The 15,283-nt window shown below is 40.2% G+C and overlaps 1 protein-coding gene across 1 annotated transcript in view; it reads right to left on the bottom strand.

The window, feature by feature from the left end:
• Window positions 1-10,465, bottom strand: part of LARS1 (leucyl-tRNA synthetase 1) — a 71,913-nt gene extending 61,448 nt beyond the window's left edge. Inside the window, exons 1-2 of the mRNA XM_032404443.1 lie at window positions 10,097-10,465; window positions 901-1,019 (exon numbers count right to left, since the gene is read on the bottom strand). Of these exons, the coding sequence (XP_032260334.1) occupies window positions 901-1,019; window positions 10,097-10,102 (125 nt within the window). The 5' untranslated portion in view covers window positions 10,103-10,465. The remainder of the gene's footprint in view (window positions 1-900; window positions 1,020-10,096) is intronic.
• Between the last annotated feature and the right edge of the window lie 4,818 nt (window positions 10,466-15,283).

Genomic DNA, 15,283 nt, shown 5'->3' with positions numbered 1-15,283 from the left:
AAGATATTTATAGGTAGACATTAAAGAAATAAATATCCTTGTAGCAAATACTGGAGGTTTAACTTAAGCTAAAATGCTGAGTAAAGATAATTTACTAAAGATGATTTTAATACTCTTAGGAAACTGGATTAATTTAATGTTTTAGTAACTAAACAAGATTTGCCTTCATTAGATATATATAAAGCAATTCAAAGTCCGTCAGGTAAAATAAAGTATCTTCAGTATTATAAGATACATGGTAAATTAAGTTAAAAAGCACCTTTTTAAAGCTGCTTAATTAATTATGTTATATCCTCTTCTCATGAGTCAAATGTGTAACATACATACATGTTATGAAGCACAATAAAATGAACACCTGTCGGCACACTCTCCAACCGATGAGCCCACTGTAGCTGTACTGTGTGCTCCTCACCCCACTTTGTGGAAAGGATAAGGCAGAGTGTATTTATAATGTCTGAAACAGGCTGAAGGAGGTAACTTCTACTTTCTGCATTTGAAATTAGGATCCTCTTTCCTTTGGAAGTCTTTTTTTTTTTTAAAGTAAGCACGGGGTGCCTGGGTGGCTCGGTTGGTTAAGTGTCCAACTCTTGATTTTGATTCAGGTCATGATCTCAGGGTTGTGAGACTGAGCTGCACATTGGTCTCCATTCTCAGCCCAGAGTCTGCTTGAGATTCTCTCTTCCTGCTCCTCCCTCCGTGCTTGTGCTATCGCTCTCTCTCAAATAAATAAATAAATAAATAAATAAATAAATAAATAAAATCTTTAGGGGAAAAAAATAAAAATAAAGTGAGTTCTATGCCCATTGTGGGGCTTGAGTCACATGCTCTACCAACTGAGCCAGCCAGGTGCCCAATGGTTTTAGAAACACAAGGTCTAGAACTTCACAAAGTATTACTCACCTAGTCTGGTTCTCTACATTAGATGCATCGACCTCAAACACTTTTTCAGTATCCCATTTCTGTTGGATTTCTTTCTCGATCTTCTTCAAAAAGTCTACTTTGGCTGTTCCTTTTCTTTCCTATTGGACACAAAAGAGATAGAATAATCCACTCTATACTTTGACAGGCTTGCTTTAGAAAAAGTGGGTTCACAGAACTGAGCTGTTTACTGAGAGGCAATTTTTCCATGGTTATCTTGAATTTTAAACATGATTAAAAATTATGATTATCACGATCTGTCCACTTTAAACCTCAAAGGGATGGTCAATGAATTACTTAAATATATAAAAGCTCTGAAACACTTTTTTTTAAATCAGACACCAAAACAGATACTGTTGTCAAATAGATACTGTTCCTATTTACTTAAAATGTATAAATACTTAGAAAAGTATAGGATGGAGTAGTACCTGCTGGCCAAGCTGCAATTATTCCCACCAAAGAAGGATGCTGAGACCCAGTGGGAAGACGCTGAGGGAAGATTAGTCATCTACATGGTTTTTTTTCAAGGAAACTGATGAAGAACTTCTCTTCAAATGGTTAACAGACTATTAATATGAAGTTAAAAGGAAACAGAATAGCAAGCATGTCTCTAGTAATATCAGATCTACATGGCAACATTGCCATCATCATCCTGATTTCGGCTGAAACCGAAAGCAAAGCACACACACGATCATCCTATTTCTGAAAAAAAGAAAGGTCAGAGCTCCTTTCTCAGTTGCTGATTCTGTGGGGAAAAAAAAAAAAATTAGCTGCTAAAAGCAAGTGTGCCGAAGCTGGAGTGGAATGAACACTTACAGAACAGAGAAGTGTGAAAGCTGGATACCAATGGACCATCCCCAAATCTAATTCTGTTTTCAAACTTACTTTTAGTTTCTAAAATTTTATTCTCTGGTATAAAGTTATCTGAACTAAAATTAGATTTTCTTCCCCTTCTTATATGCTAACATTTCCAGATTCTGCAGCATTTTCAAATGAGAAAATATCTGGGTTCTACTCATACTTTTTTTTAAGTTTTTTTTTGTGTTTTTTTTTTTAAGAAATCTCTACACCCAACATGGAGCTCTAACTTACAACCCTGAGATAAGAGTCCCATGCTCCACTCACTGGGCCAGCCAGGCACCCCTGGGCTCTACTCATACTTTTACAACCTACTAAACAGGTGACCTTGCCAAGTCACCTAACACCTGCAACTCAGTCTCCTTTAATCATGCCTCCCTCTCTCCTTTCAACCAACAATTTAAAAAATGCTTCCCAATTGGGCACCTGGCCAGCTCAATCAGTAGAGCATGCAACTCTTGATCTTGCAGTTGTGAGTTCAAGCCCCACAGTGGACACAGAGCTTACTTAAATATATATTTATACATATATTTTATATTACTTAAAAAAAAAGTCGGACATCTGGCTGGCTCAGTCAGTAGAGCATGTGACTCTTGATCTCAGGGTTGTGAGTTCAAGCCCCACACTGGACGTGGTTTACTTAAAAAACAAAATGCTTTCTAGTCGTATCACAGATATACTGGATTCTTAACTGTTTTCTAAATGGTTACACAAATTTGAGCACTTTGCAAAGAGGAATTCTGTGCAGTCAACAGAACCCCAACCTTAACACTATTTCTCCAATAACTATCTTAAATATACTTTGTGTATTATGTAATAAAAATAACTAACAGTATTAAAATTAAGATTTAGTACAAGGGATGCCTGCGTGGCTCCGTTGGTTAAGCGACTGCCTTTGGCTCAGGTCATGATCCCAGGGTCCTCGTATCGAGCCCCGCATCGGGCTCCACCTGCTCTGAGGGGAGCCTGCTTCTCCCTCTCCCTTTGCCTGCCCCCTCCCCTGCTTGTGCTCTCTCTCTGTCAAATAAATAAATTAATTTAAAAAAAAAGATTTAGTACAAATCTACTATAAAGTTGTCAGCTCTGTTTCATTATTTTCAGTTCCCTACATTTTTTTTTAAGCTATTGAATTTTTTTTTAAGATTTTATTTATTTATTTGACAGAGAGAGAGAGAGAGAGCACATGCACAAGCAGGGGGAGCAGCAGAGGGAGAGAGAGAAGCAGGCTCCCCGCTGAGCAGTACCCTGGATTCATGACCTGAGCCGAAGGCAGACACTTAACCAACTGAGCCACCCAGGCGCCCCAGTTCCCTGCATTTAAACCAAAGAATGGTTTACTACTTTTTAAGCATGTTTAAGATAGAAGACAAGGACAAGTCAGCTTACAAGGAGGAGGTGAAGCATGTTTAAGATAGAAGACAAGGACAAGTCAGCTTACAAGGAGGAGGTGAAATATTGGATTAAAGTAAGAACCCTGATACAAAGGCAGAGAGGAAATGAGAAAGAATTCCATAATTTGAGAAGTCATGGGGACGCCTGGCTGGCTCAGTCAGTGGAGCATGCAACTCTTGATCCTGGGGTTATGATTTCAAGCCTCTGTTGGGTGTAAAGATTACTTAGAAAAAAAAAAAAATCAGGGACATAACAAGTTTCTCCAGTAACCAAAGGAAAATGAAAGTGACAAGGAAATCTTTTGTTTCTATAAACCCTGACCAGATCATAATTGCTGTGACTGGAAATGGTATCAAAACACATATCTGATCAAGTCAATTCCCTTTCAGAGATTCTCTGTAGCTGTCAGGATAAAGTCTATTCTGTAAAACCTGGCACTCCAGGCCCTTCTTGTCTAATCTCTGCCAGATCCCTCCCTCCTCCCCTTTCTTTCATTCCCCCACTGCAGGCCCATCAAGGCATCTGTATTTTCCCAAATGTGCCAAGCTCCCTCTGTCACCTGAGCAGCTGTTCAAAGTACTTTCTCTGCCCTCATGCCTCACCAATCTCTTTGCCTTGCTCTCTCATCCTTCAGGTCTCAGCTAATCACCTGCACTGGTCACCAAGAGGTTATGATATGCCATTCTTAATATGTTCCTACCTACCAATATTTCCCCCATGCCAGCACTTATGACACAGTGGTGTCGGTATCTGTCTGTCTTCCTCACAGGACTACTGAAGCCTGTTCATGGTGGGGACTGATAACTTGTATCTCATTATATCGTCAAGGTCTAGCTTATAGCAGGTTCTCAACAAATATCTGTTCAATATTTAAAGATTTTAAAAGAGAAGTGAACATGGGGTGCCTGGGTGGCTCAGTCGTTAAGCATCTGCCTTCGGCTCAGGTCATGATCCCAGGGTCCTGGGATGAAGCCCCGCATCGGGCTCCCTGCTCCACGGGAAGTCTGCTTCTCCCTCTCCCACTCCCCCTGCCTGGGTTCCCTCTCTTGCTGTGTCTCTGTCAAATAAATAAATAAAATGTTAAAAAAAAAAAAAGAGAAGTGAACAATACATTGCCCGCTTTTGCATATTGTGGCCATAAAAAAATAACAGACTAGGAACTAGGTGCATATGTGAATCAAGGTACTAAGCAATTTGGACTCTTTCCCAAGAATTTCCATAAAAGTAAGTGTGGTTGCATAAGGTTATTTCCTTTTCCAGGAAAGAATAAGGGCCTTCATCTATTCACTCCTTTCCATTTTTGCTGCTAACCACCTTCATTCAGACCCTCAGCTCCTTTGCTCCTTCTTACTACAAAACCCTCCTCCTAACAAGTAACCTATAAGTTACAAGTCTCTCTACTTCTATACATGCAAACCGGTTTTCAATAGTAATATACAAAGACTACCATTTGAAAATAAGCTATGGCAGGGACAGCAGATCACCTACCCAATACCTGTTCCTTCTCTTTCTTCAACAACAAAAGCCCAGTCTTATTTAAGGCAGTGCATTAGAGGTGGTTAAATGTACTCTTCTATGTTTCCAGATGAATTCCCAGTTAGACTGGACCTATGTTCCAGCAAAGGAGTTTTAGGCAGAAGATTCCACCTAGCCCTTACAAGAGCCTGCACAACTCCACGGTGGCGGGCTGGCTCAGCCGCTAGAGCATGTGACTCTTGATCTCAGGGTTGGGAGTGCAAGCCCTACATTGGGTGTAGAGATTACTTAAAAATAAAATCTTAGGGGCGCCTGGGTGGCTCAGTCATTAAGCGTCTGCCTTCGGCTCAGGTCATGATCCCAGGGTCCTGGGATCAAGCCCCACATCGGGCTCCCTGCTCAGTGGGAGGCCTGCTTTTCCCTCTCCCACTCCCCCTGCTTGTGTTCCCCCTCTCGCTGTGTCTCCTCTGTCAAATAAATAAATAAAATCTTTTAAATAAATAAATAAATAAAATCTTAAAATAAAAAATAAATAAAAAACAGCCTGTACAACTCCTAACAGCTGATTTAACCTGTAAATAGAATAGGCAAAGTGCCTAGGTTGCCTACAGAAGCCTGGGTCGCCTATAGAACCCTTTGTCTATAGGCTTCCTATAGAACCCTAGACCAATTCCTTGAACTCTCTAACCTATAGGGGCTCACAAAAATATTTTAATTTATTTTAAAGTCAGAAATAAAAAACCAACTTTAAGGTTGAAGAGAAAAACTAATACATTTAATATTAATTAATATTAATTTTATCATTTTGGATTATTAATATGTTAATACTATTAACATATTAATAAAACTTTAATATATTTAATATATGTATTTAGCAACACATATAATAAATATAATATTAACATACTTGTCTTTATACCAACAGCCTAGCTTGTGAAGCCTAGTTGTACCTCCTACCCTAGGGTCATGAGTGATATGAAATCCCACTGTATCGTTACTAAATTCCTCTTTAACCAACTTGAGTTGGCTTCCATTGCATGCAACCAAATGATCCCTAAGACATTTACCCAGTTGACCTGTGAACTCCTGGCAGACAGCAACTTTCAGAACTTTTATAGTCACCTCAGCCCCAAGTACAATGCCATAGACAAAGAAGTTACAGGACAAATATTTTTTGCTTAAAAAGGACCATGTCACCCATTTAAAGAAGAACATGAAAGCAATAGTCGTCACAAATTACTTAGAACTATATATTTCTTTTCATTATTATTGAGCACACTAAATACACAAAAACTCTTCTTTGAGGTTTCTGCTTCTCAGAAAAAATTTGCTTCTCAAAACATCAAAGTCAATTGTAATGAAATCTGACTTTGGCCCCAGCACCAATTTGTTATATAACCTTGGAAAGTCACTCCATCAATCTGCGCCTTAATTTATTCACTGGCTATTTAACTAGACAATTGGTTATAATAATTAGTTAGAAGGTTATTTGCCAAGATCAGAATTTCTAAACTTTGGCACTATTGACAGCTTAGGCTAAATAATTTTTTGTGTTTTTGTCTTGTGCATTTTAAGATGCTTAGAAGCATTCCTGGCTTCTAGCCACTAGATGCCAGCAGCACACGCCCCAGGTGTGATAATCCAGTCTCCAGACCAAATGTTCTCAGGGGGACAAAATCATCCCCAGTAAAGAATCTCTAAATAGATAACAACTCTTTCATATATTCATAGTATCTTGCAGCTTAAAGCTTTTATGAACATTAACTTTTTTGATCTTAACAACAACCCTAAGAAGTGGGCAGACTAACAGCTATCATTTCTCAAAAATGATAAATCTGAAGCTCAGAGATCGTCATGTCAACAATTGATCGAGATGGACAAAAATCCTCATCTTCTGACTTCTATTTCTGCTTTCTCTTGGGACTCTGGCCATCTCCTAGCTCCACCACTTACTAGCTATAGAACCCTAGGCAAATTGCTTAAACTCTCTAAGCCTCCATTTTTCTACCTATCTATAAAATGAGAATAAAAATTATGCCTACCTTGTAGTGTTAGTATGAGGATTAAAAGACTTAATATGCATGAAGAACTTAGCATAGTGCTGGACATAGGGTAAATGCACAATGTCAACCAATACCACAAAGAGACATCTAGACATCATGTGATTTTTATTAGGTATGAAAATGGCATTGGGGTTATGTTTTAAGAGAAGTTATCATTACATTAAAAAAGCTTACTAAACTATGTATTGATGTAAAAACCTTATACTAAAATATGTCAAACATGTACACATGATGCCTGGAACTTGCCTAAAATGAATCCGGAGGGGCAGGGTCCAAGGGAGGGATATATGAAACAAGATGACCCTGAACTGCCAATTATTGAAGTTGGGTGATGGGTATATGGAAGTGCCTAACACTATTATTATCTCTGTTTTGTTCACTATTTAAATTTTCCAAATGAAAGTTTAAAAACAGTATTTTTTAAGTTGGCTATTATGTGTATTATATCACATCCCCAGATCCCCTCTAAAAGTCCGATATATAATTAGAAGAGATTAAAACTGTCAAAAGCTCTAAAAAATAAATACTACCCTGATGTGAAGAAAATTATAGTTTGGTATTTACATATTCAATATTCTACCCATGCTATCACATGTTCATTGTCTTACACACTTCATATTGGTAAGATTTCCTCTGGAAAGAGAAAACTTTCCTTATGGGAGGTGTTTGCAAAAGACATTTCCTCATTAGCTTACAACTGGGGGTAGCACAATGATTAAGAGAATGGGCTCCAGAATGGAAACAAATGAATTCTAATTCCTCCTCTGAGTAGACCTGATGCCTTATTTTCCACATCAGTAAGATGGGGATAAAAATAGCACCTACTTTTACAGGGTTGTTTTGATGAAAAAATATGTAAAACACTAATGCATGGCACAGAATAAGCAATCAGTACTTTTTATTATTTTTATTGTTACTTATTCTTTCTAAAGGGAGTTCTTACTGGATTCTTCCAATAAAATGAACTTTAACGTGAGCCCAGTATCATGACAGTGTAAAACATGAATATTTTCAGAGGCCAAGAAGTAAATAAAGCAAAACAATCATATCTACCAGAAATGTTGCCAGTTTCCTTATATAAGGAAATATAAAACTTAAAAAGAAAAAAGAATGTATTAAAGTCTTTCAAACTGAAAAGCCCATTCCCATTAACACCAAAAAAAGAGAAAGACCTGCAAATTCCACATTAGCTAAGGATATCACCGTAGGGGAGTGGGGTTGGTGGGGAGTCATCGAGCAACCTGGAACAGAAGAAAAAGCCCTGGACCAGGACTCAGAAGGCATGTGTTTTCCTGGAAAGCAAGATGACATAGTGACTGAGAAATGAGTCAACCTCTTCGAGTTCTAATCCACTTTCATCATGTCCTAGTTATGAGAAGTTGGACCTGTTAGTTAAGCAATCTATGCCTGGGTTTCTGCAAATAAGAGTGCCTAACTCAAATAGATTAGTGTGAAGACTCAATGAGACAATTCAAATAAAATGCTAAACACAAAGCATGACACATAAGAAATGTTAGTTATTGATATTATTGGTCTTAACTCTACTAAAATTCCAACTCCAATAATTCTTCAACCCCAACAGGATCTATTGATCATGACCTTTTTTCACTAATCCTTAGGCCCCTCCCACCACAAGTCCTTATTTCCATCCCTTAAATCATCTATATAATCACTCCTTCACTATTCTCTTTACCATTCTTGCCTGGCAAAACTCCAACCCTCCCATGCACCTGCTCTGTTCCCTCAGCCAGACAGCTGAAAGTGGCAGGAGATAAGAATTCAACCATGCTGACCGGCCTCAATTTAAAATCATGTCCACTAATGTCAAGTGATACCCAGCAATACTACTAATTTCTGAAATCCACTTAGTTACTTACTCCTTCTAGACTAGTGCTTCTCAAACTTTAATGTGTAACTGTCCAATACAGTAGCCACTAGCCACATGTAACTTTTTAATTTTAAAATTATAATGGGGTGCCTGGGTGGCTCAGTCGTTAAGCGTCTGCCTTCGGCTCAGGTCATGATTCCGGGGTCCTGGGATCGAGCCCCGCATCAGGCTCCCCGCTCCGTGGGAGGCCTGCTTCTGCCTCTCCCACTCCCCCTGCTTGCGTTCCCTCTCTCACTGTGTCTGTCAAATAAATAAATAAAATCTTTAAAAAAAAAAATTATATTAAAATTCAGTCCTTCCATTGCACCAGTCATATTTCAAGTGCTCAATAGCCACATGTGGCTAGTGGCTACCAAATTAGTGCAAATATAGAACATTTTCATCACAGAAAGTTCTAATGACAGCAATGTCCTAAACAAGCCTCTCTCCTCAAGCCTCCAACATTTCCTCTCCTATCCTTATTTTTAGCTGGTAATCTTGGCTCTTAATTCAATGAGAAAACAGAAATGAACAAAAAATTTTCAGTCTTCCTCATCACATCTGCTTACCCACATGCATGTGTACCCATACAATCTGTCTTCTTTCCTGTTACATAGATGAGTGTGGTCCTGCTTAACCCCTCTACTGATGACCTGATCTCATCCCCTTTAGTCTATTCAGGAACAGCACATTAATTTTTCCTATCTACAGGGTAATTCCCATAAGCATACAAGCACTGGGTAATTTCTACCTCTAAAAAAAGAAGAAAAAAAAAAAAGTCCTCCTTTGACCTTCACCTATTACCCCAATCCTCTGCTCTCCTTTATAAAATTCCTCATGAGTTGTCCATACTCAGGGTGCCTAGGTGGCTCAGTCCGTTAGGCTTTTCACTCACATTGTTGCTTCTGCCTACAAATCTTTTCCTCCATATAGCTGCCTGGCTTGCTCCCTTACCTCCTTTTTGCCACAATGCCACCTTCTTAGCAAAGCCTTTCTTGATCACCCTTTTAAAACTGCAGCCCTACCCCACCTCACACTCAGTGGTCTCCCCTTTCTGCTCTATTTTTCTTCTATAGCACTTACCAGCACCTGACATTATTTTACCGTGTATCTTATTAGTACGTAACTCTCACACACACATGTAAACACCATGAATGTAGAGATTTGTGACTGTTTTACCGGGAAGCACTCAATAATTTTTTGTTAAAAGGAGGAACGAGGTTACCTACTCCTCTCTCTCCAAATAGGTTTCAGACACTTCGGTGAAATTAACACACATAACATTAAGTAGGGTGTAAAGTTGAAGATACCAGCTCCTGGCTCAACAGCTAGCAAGAAAAGGCACATCCTCACAACATCCACATCTTTAGCGTGGGGGTCAAGGCATTCCCCTTCTTTAGAGAAACATTTTTCCCTTCAGGACAACAGCTACCACGTGGAGCCCCTAGCTTCTGGCAAAAGCCGACAGATCAGCCACGTTCTAGGGCCGGGCTGAGCGGACTCTCTTCCCGCCAGAACTCACCGCCATGGCACCGCCCAGCTAACTCTGCAACCCCACGACAGTGACCTCGGTGATCCTCTCAAAGCAGTGATTACCACCTTTCCCTTCCGTCTGGGGGACAGACAGGCCTCCCACGACACTGAAGCACACACTTTACACCTGATGAGGCAATCGCCCGCCCACTGCGAACTACTGCGTTGCGCATCTCCGAGCCCGCCGGGAATTGTAGTTTCCAGACCACTAGACCCAAGGTCCAGCAGGCGCCTATTGACTACAATTCCCAGAGAGGAACAGGCTACCGGAAATTGACCCAGGGGTCACCCTGTGGTGACACGCAAGTAGTGATGTCACTGGCATGTTGAACTACAAAGTCCATGAGGCTGTTCGGGAGCGCGCCCTGGCTAAGGTGGAGTTCCCCGACCTTCAACCTTTTCACCCTGCGGCGCTGGGTTGGGTGTCTGTCAGGATGCCAGGATGCAAGGTTTATTAGTCTTCAGTGACTGAGGTGCTAATTATGGCTTGCCGCTGTGCACAGATATTTACTACTGTCGATAGCATTCAACAGCCCGGAATCCAGACATTTTATAACCGTATTAACAATCTCTCTTTTTAAACGTGGAGGCTTGAAACCTACCGGGCTCCAGTGCCAAGCTCACACTATTCAACTGTACTAAGGCTGAGCTGTCCGATCCGGTAGTCACGAGTCACATGTGGCTATTTACGTTTAAATTAAAATTCAGTAAAATTTAAAATTGAGTTCTTTAATCGCACTAGCCACTTTTCAAGTGCTCGATGGTCCGCGTGGCTAGTGGTTAAGGTATCATCGGACAGCGCAGATGTAGAACATTTACATCATAGGAAGAAAGATGTATTGACAAGCAAGGATCCGAGGTTTTTACTTTCTGAGGTCAGATTACGTACTCTCTCACCTGCATTTATCTATTAATTCACTAAACATTTATAAAGCATCTACAAAGCACTTTTGGGGGGGGCGGGAGGGATGTAGATGCCCAGCCCAGAAGTGTGTCTTCCTAAAGGACTAAGGGAGAGAAATTTTAAATAAAAAGTTTAATAAATTTAATGACTTTAAAAGTATATGTGTATATGTATATTTATACTTTTCTCTCTTTTTTTTAAAGATTTTATTTATTTGACAGAGAGGGAGAGAGTAGCAAAGGGAGAGGGAGAAGCAGACTCCCCGCTGAGCAGGGAGCACGATATGGAGCTTGATCCCAGGACCCTGGGATCATGACCTGAGCCCAAGGCAGACGCTCAACGGACTGAGCCACCCAGGTGCCCCTATATTTATATTTTTCAATAACTAGTTATGAGACAAAAATTTAATAATAACCCAATGATGCCTGGCACATGGTATGGACTCGATAAAATTTGTTGCATGAGGGGCGCCTGGATGGCTCAGTCTGTAAATCATCTGCCTCCAGCTCAGGTCATGATGTCAGGGTCCTGAGACTAAGTCCCCTATAGCGCTCTCAACTCAGCAGGTAGTCTTCTCCCCCTCCCTCTGCCCCTCCCCCCTGCTCTGCACACTCTCTCTCTCTCTCTCTCAAATAAATAAATAAAATCTTTCCAAAAAATAAATAAAATAAAATTTGTTACATGAAAGGATGTGAACAAGGAAACTTAGGCTATGGAGAACCTACCAGTAACTCTCCTGCCTCTGGGCTCTTACACACAAAAATATTCTCCATCACTTTCCATACCTTCTTACTTTAGCTACTAACAATTTAGACATATACTTCCCGACAGCCCAAGTCTGGGTTAAATGTCCTCCCCTCCTAAATGTTCCCTGAAGCACACCCTTTTGCCTTCCCTTGGGAAATTTCTCTCACTGAATTTTTTTAAAAACATGTATGTATTTATTTGAGAGACAGAGAGAGAGCACGTGCACAGGGGACAGGGGCGGGGGGTGCAGAGGGAGAGGGAGAGTGAGAATCTCAAGCACCCTGCTGAGCTTGGGGCTGAGGCAGGGCTTGATCTCACCACCCTGAGTTCTTGACCTGAGCAGAAATCAAGAGTCAGACACTCAACCGACTGAGCCACCCAGGCACCCCTCATTGAATTTTAATTGCCTTGTTTATTTATCACTAGACTGGAAGCTATATGACAGCGGAGGCTGCCTAGCAGAGTCTGGCACATAGTAGGGGCCTTATAAACATTTATTGAATGAATATAAGAATCCTCATCCTCCACATCTCCCATAACTATGGTTATAGTTTCCTGTTCTAATTCTGCCCTTATCTGTACTATTTGTCATCTTTGATTCATCAGCTTCCAATTCACACTGGTAATTGAAATTATTCATACAATAGATATTCATTGGTTACCTCCTGTGAACCTGACATAGAGCTAGGATATAGTAGGGAACAAGACAGACATGGTTCCTGCCCTTATGGGGTATGAGACGTCAAAGAAAATAAACAGGTTATTATGTGATTACAAATTATGAAAAATCTATCCCCTATTTAAATGCCCCCATCCGGGGCGCCTGGGTGGCTCAGTCAGTTAAGCATCTGCCTTCGGCTCAGGTCATGATCCCAGGGTCCTGGGATCGAGCCCCGCATCGGGCTCACTGCTCCGCGGGAAGCCTGCTTCTCCCTCTCCTTCTACTGCTTCCCCCTGCTTGTGCTCTCTCACTCTCTCTGTCAAATAAATAAAATCTTTAAAAAAAAAAAAAAAATAAATGCCCCCATCCCCTATCCCCTATTAACCCATTTCTTATGTAAATGAGTAATATTCTTTTTTTTTTAAGGATCATTTGGATTCCATTCATTCAACAAAAATTTATGTAGCTTCTACTATGTACAAAGCACTATGCTAGGTGCTGGAGATGCACCACTTTTTTTAAAGTTTATTAAGTAATCTCTACACCCAACATGGGGCTTGAACCCACTACCCTGAAATCAGGAGTTGCTTGCTCCTCCGAATGCGCCAGCCAGGCACGCCTGGAGATACAACACTTGAACAAGACAGGCGCAGTCGCCTCCTTCGTAGCAATCGCAGTCTAGTGGAAGAGGCAAACACTGAAGCAAATGGAGAGAAGGAAACCCATGAAAGTGTTTTCAGCGAGGAAGGGACATGGCCCTATTTGTGTATTATAAAGTTCATTCTGAAGAAGAATTGGAAGAAAGCGAAAGTGCAAGAAGGAGGCTACTGCAATTGTCCAGGTAAGAGGTGAGGATATTTTAGATTATGGCGATGGCAATCAAGGTAGAGAAAGGCAAACAGATTCAAGAGATATTTAGAGAATGAAATTTATTACACCTTAGTAATATGGCTTTTTAATTGAGAATTGTCAGTTCTTTACTATGCTGTATGGAATACCCTTTCTAGATAAATGAAATTAGAAAGGTAGCATAGTGGATAAGAATTCAGGCTCTGAATCAGACAGACCGAGTTCATCATTTTACTAGCTGGGTGACCTCAGGCAATTCAATTAACCACTTTGTAAAATAAGGGTCATAAAAATAAGTACCTCATAGGATCCCTATGAGGATTAAAGAAATAATATGTATACATATAATAATATGCGTATAAACCATATATACATATATATGTATACACCTGGCATATAGTAAGAACTTTAAGATGTCAGCTATTTTATTATTATTTTAGGAAAGTTGGTCTATAAACATTAGTCTGATTAAAAATAGAAAAGTTTACCTGTGCCCCACATTAATCTCTTTCCTAACCTAACTGAGCTACTTATCACCATATAATTGTATGATACACCTTCTCCAACTGTCAGACCATACTGCTCGTTCTTCAAAACTCCACAACAGAACTCACTTCCTCTTGTTTTTTTTGTTTTTTGTTTTTTGTTTTTGTCCAAACTCACCCCACCAGTCACTCTACTAAATTCTACTGAATCACCACATCTCAATTTAGATCCATAAAGCTATAATTAGCTTTAGCTTGTCTCTGAGTCTCTTTGTGTTTGTTTTTCATGCATACTTACCTAACTTCCCTATCTTGAGATGACAGAGTCAGAGGAAGGAATTGTGGGCACTTCTTTTAATACTTCTGTTCCACAGGTACGCAGCACTCAAAGAATACTGTTACTTCCCTACCCAGTTAGACATCTTTTGTTTTTAAATTGGTTTTTTTTCCTGCATTAGTATTCTGTCTTTACTTTTACACTTTCTGAATGGTGAACGGATTTTTTTTTTTTTTTTGTAATGATACAAGCAATGAGTATGAAGAGAAGAAGGAAGAATCCTTCTAGGACTTCCGGGCTTAGCTGATCCTGGAGTTGCTCTGTGTGCAGCCTTTGACAGTGAATAGGCAGCTGAGGAAGAGTGTGTGGTGGTTGTGCTCAAAGGCTTTGGAGTAAGATGCCTGGGTCTAAACTGACGCTCTGTCCCATGCTAGCTCTCTATTCCTTCAACCTTGGGACTCTGGATCCTCATGTGTAAAATGTGGATAATGATAATACCCATCTCTTGAGCTTGCTGTGAGAATAAAATGAGCTACACCAAGCAAGGCAATTAGCCCAATGCCTGGTTCATAGTAAGTGAATGTTCAAGAAATATTAAGCTAAAGAGAAGGAAGGAAGGAAAGAAGGAAGGAAGAAAGAGAAGTGGAGAATATTGGAAGCCAGTTTGATCAGTGCTGTGGTCTCAATGTTTGTGTCAAAATTTATATGTTGAAATCCCAATGCCCAGTCTGAAGGTATTAAGAGGTGGAGCCTTTGGAAAGTGCTTAGGTCGGGAGGATGGAGCCCTTATGAATGGGATTTGTGCTCTTATAAAAGAGAATCCAGGGGCACCTGTGTGGCTCAATTGGTTGAGCATCCGACTCATGGTTTTGGCTCAGGTCATGGTCTCGGGGTTCTAGAATCAAGCCCTGCATTGGGCTCCGAGCTCAGCAGGGGATCTGCTTGAGATTCCCTCTCCCTCTTTCTCTGCCCCTCTCCCCACTCTCTGTCTAAAATAAATAAATAAAATCTTAAAAAAAAAAAGAACCCAAACAAAATAAAACAAACAAAAAGAGAACCCACAAGCTCAGCACACCCTTCCACTTTGTGAATAAACAAACAAAAATGTGGGACCCTGAAGACAGCCCTGACGCTGGCACCCTGATCTCACACCTCTAGTTTCCAAAACTATGAGAAATAAACTTCTATTGTTTATAAGACACCCAGCCTGTGGTATTTTGTTATAGCAGCCCAAAAGGGAATAATAAATGGAA

The sequence above is a fragment of the Phoca vitulina genome, unplaced genomic scaffold (genome assembly GCF_004348235.1).
Source record: "Phoca vitulina isolate PV1807 unplaced genomic scaffold, GSC_HSeal_1.0 scaffold6, whole genome shotgun sequence".
Classification (NCBI taxonomy): domain Eukaryota; kingdom Metazoa; phylum Chordata; class Mammalia; order Carnivora; family Phocidae; genus Phoca; species Phoca vitulina.
The sequence above is the reverse complement of the archived record's forward strand: the minus strand, read 5'-3'. Positions and strand labels throughout refer to the sequence as shown.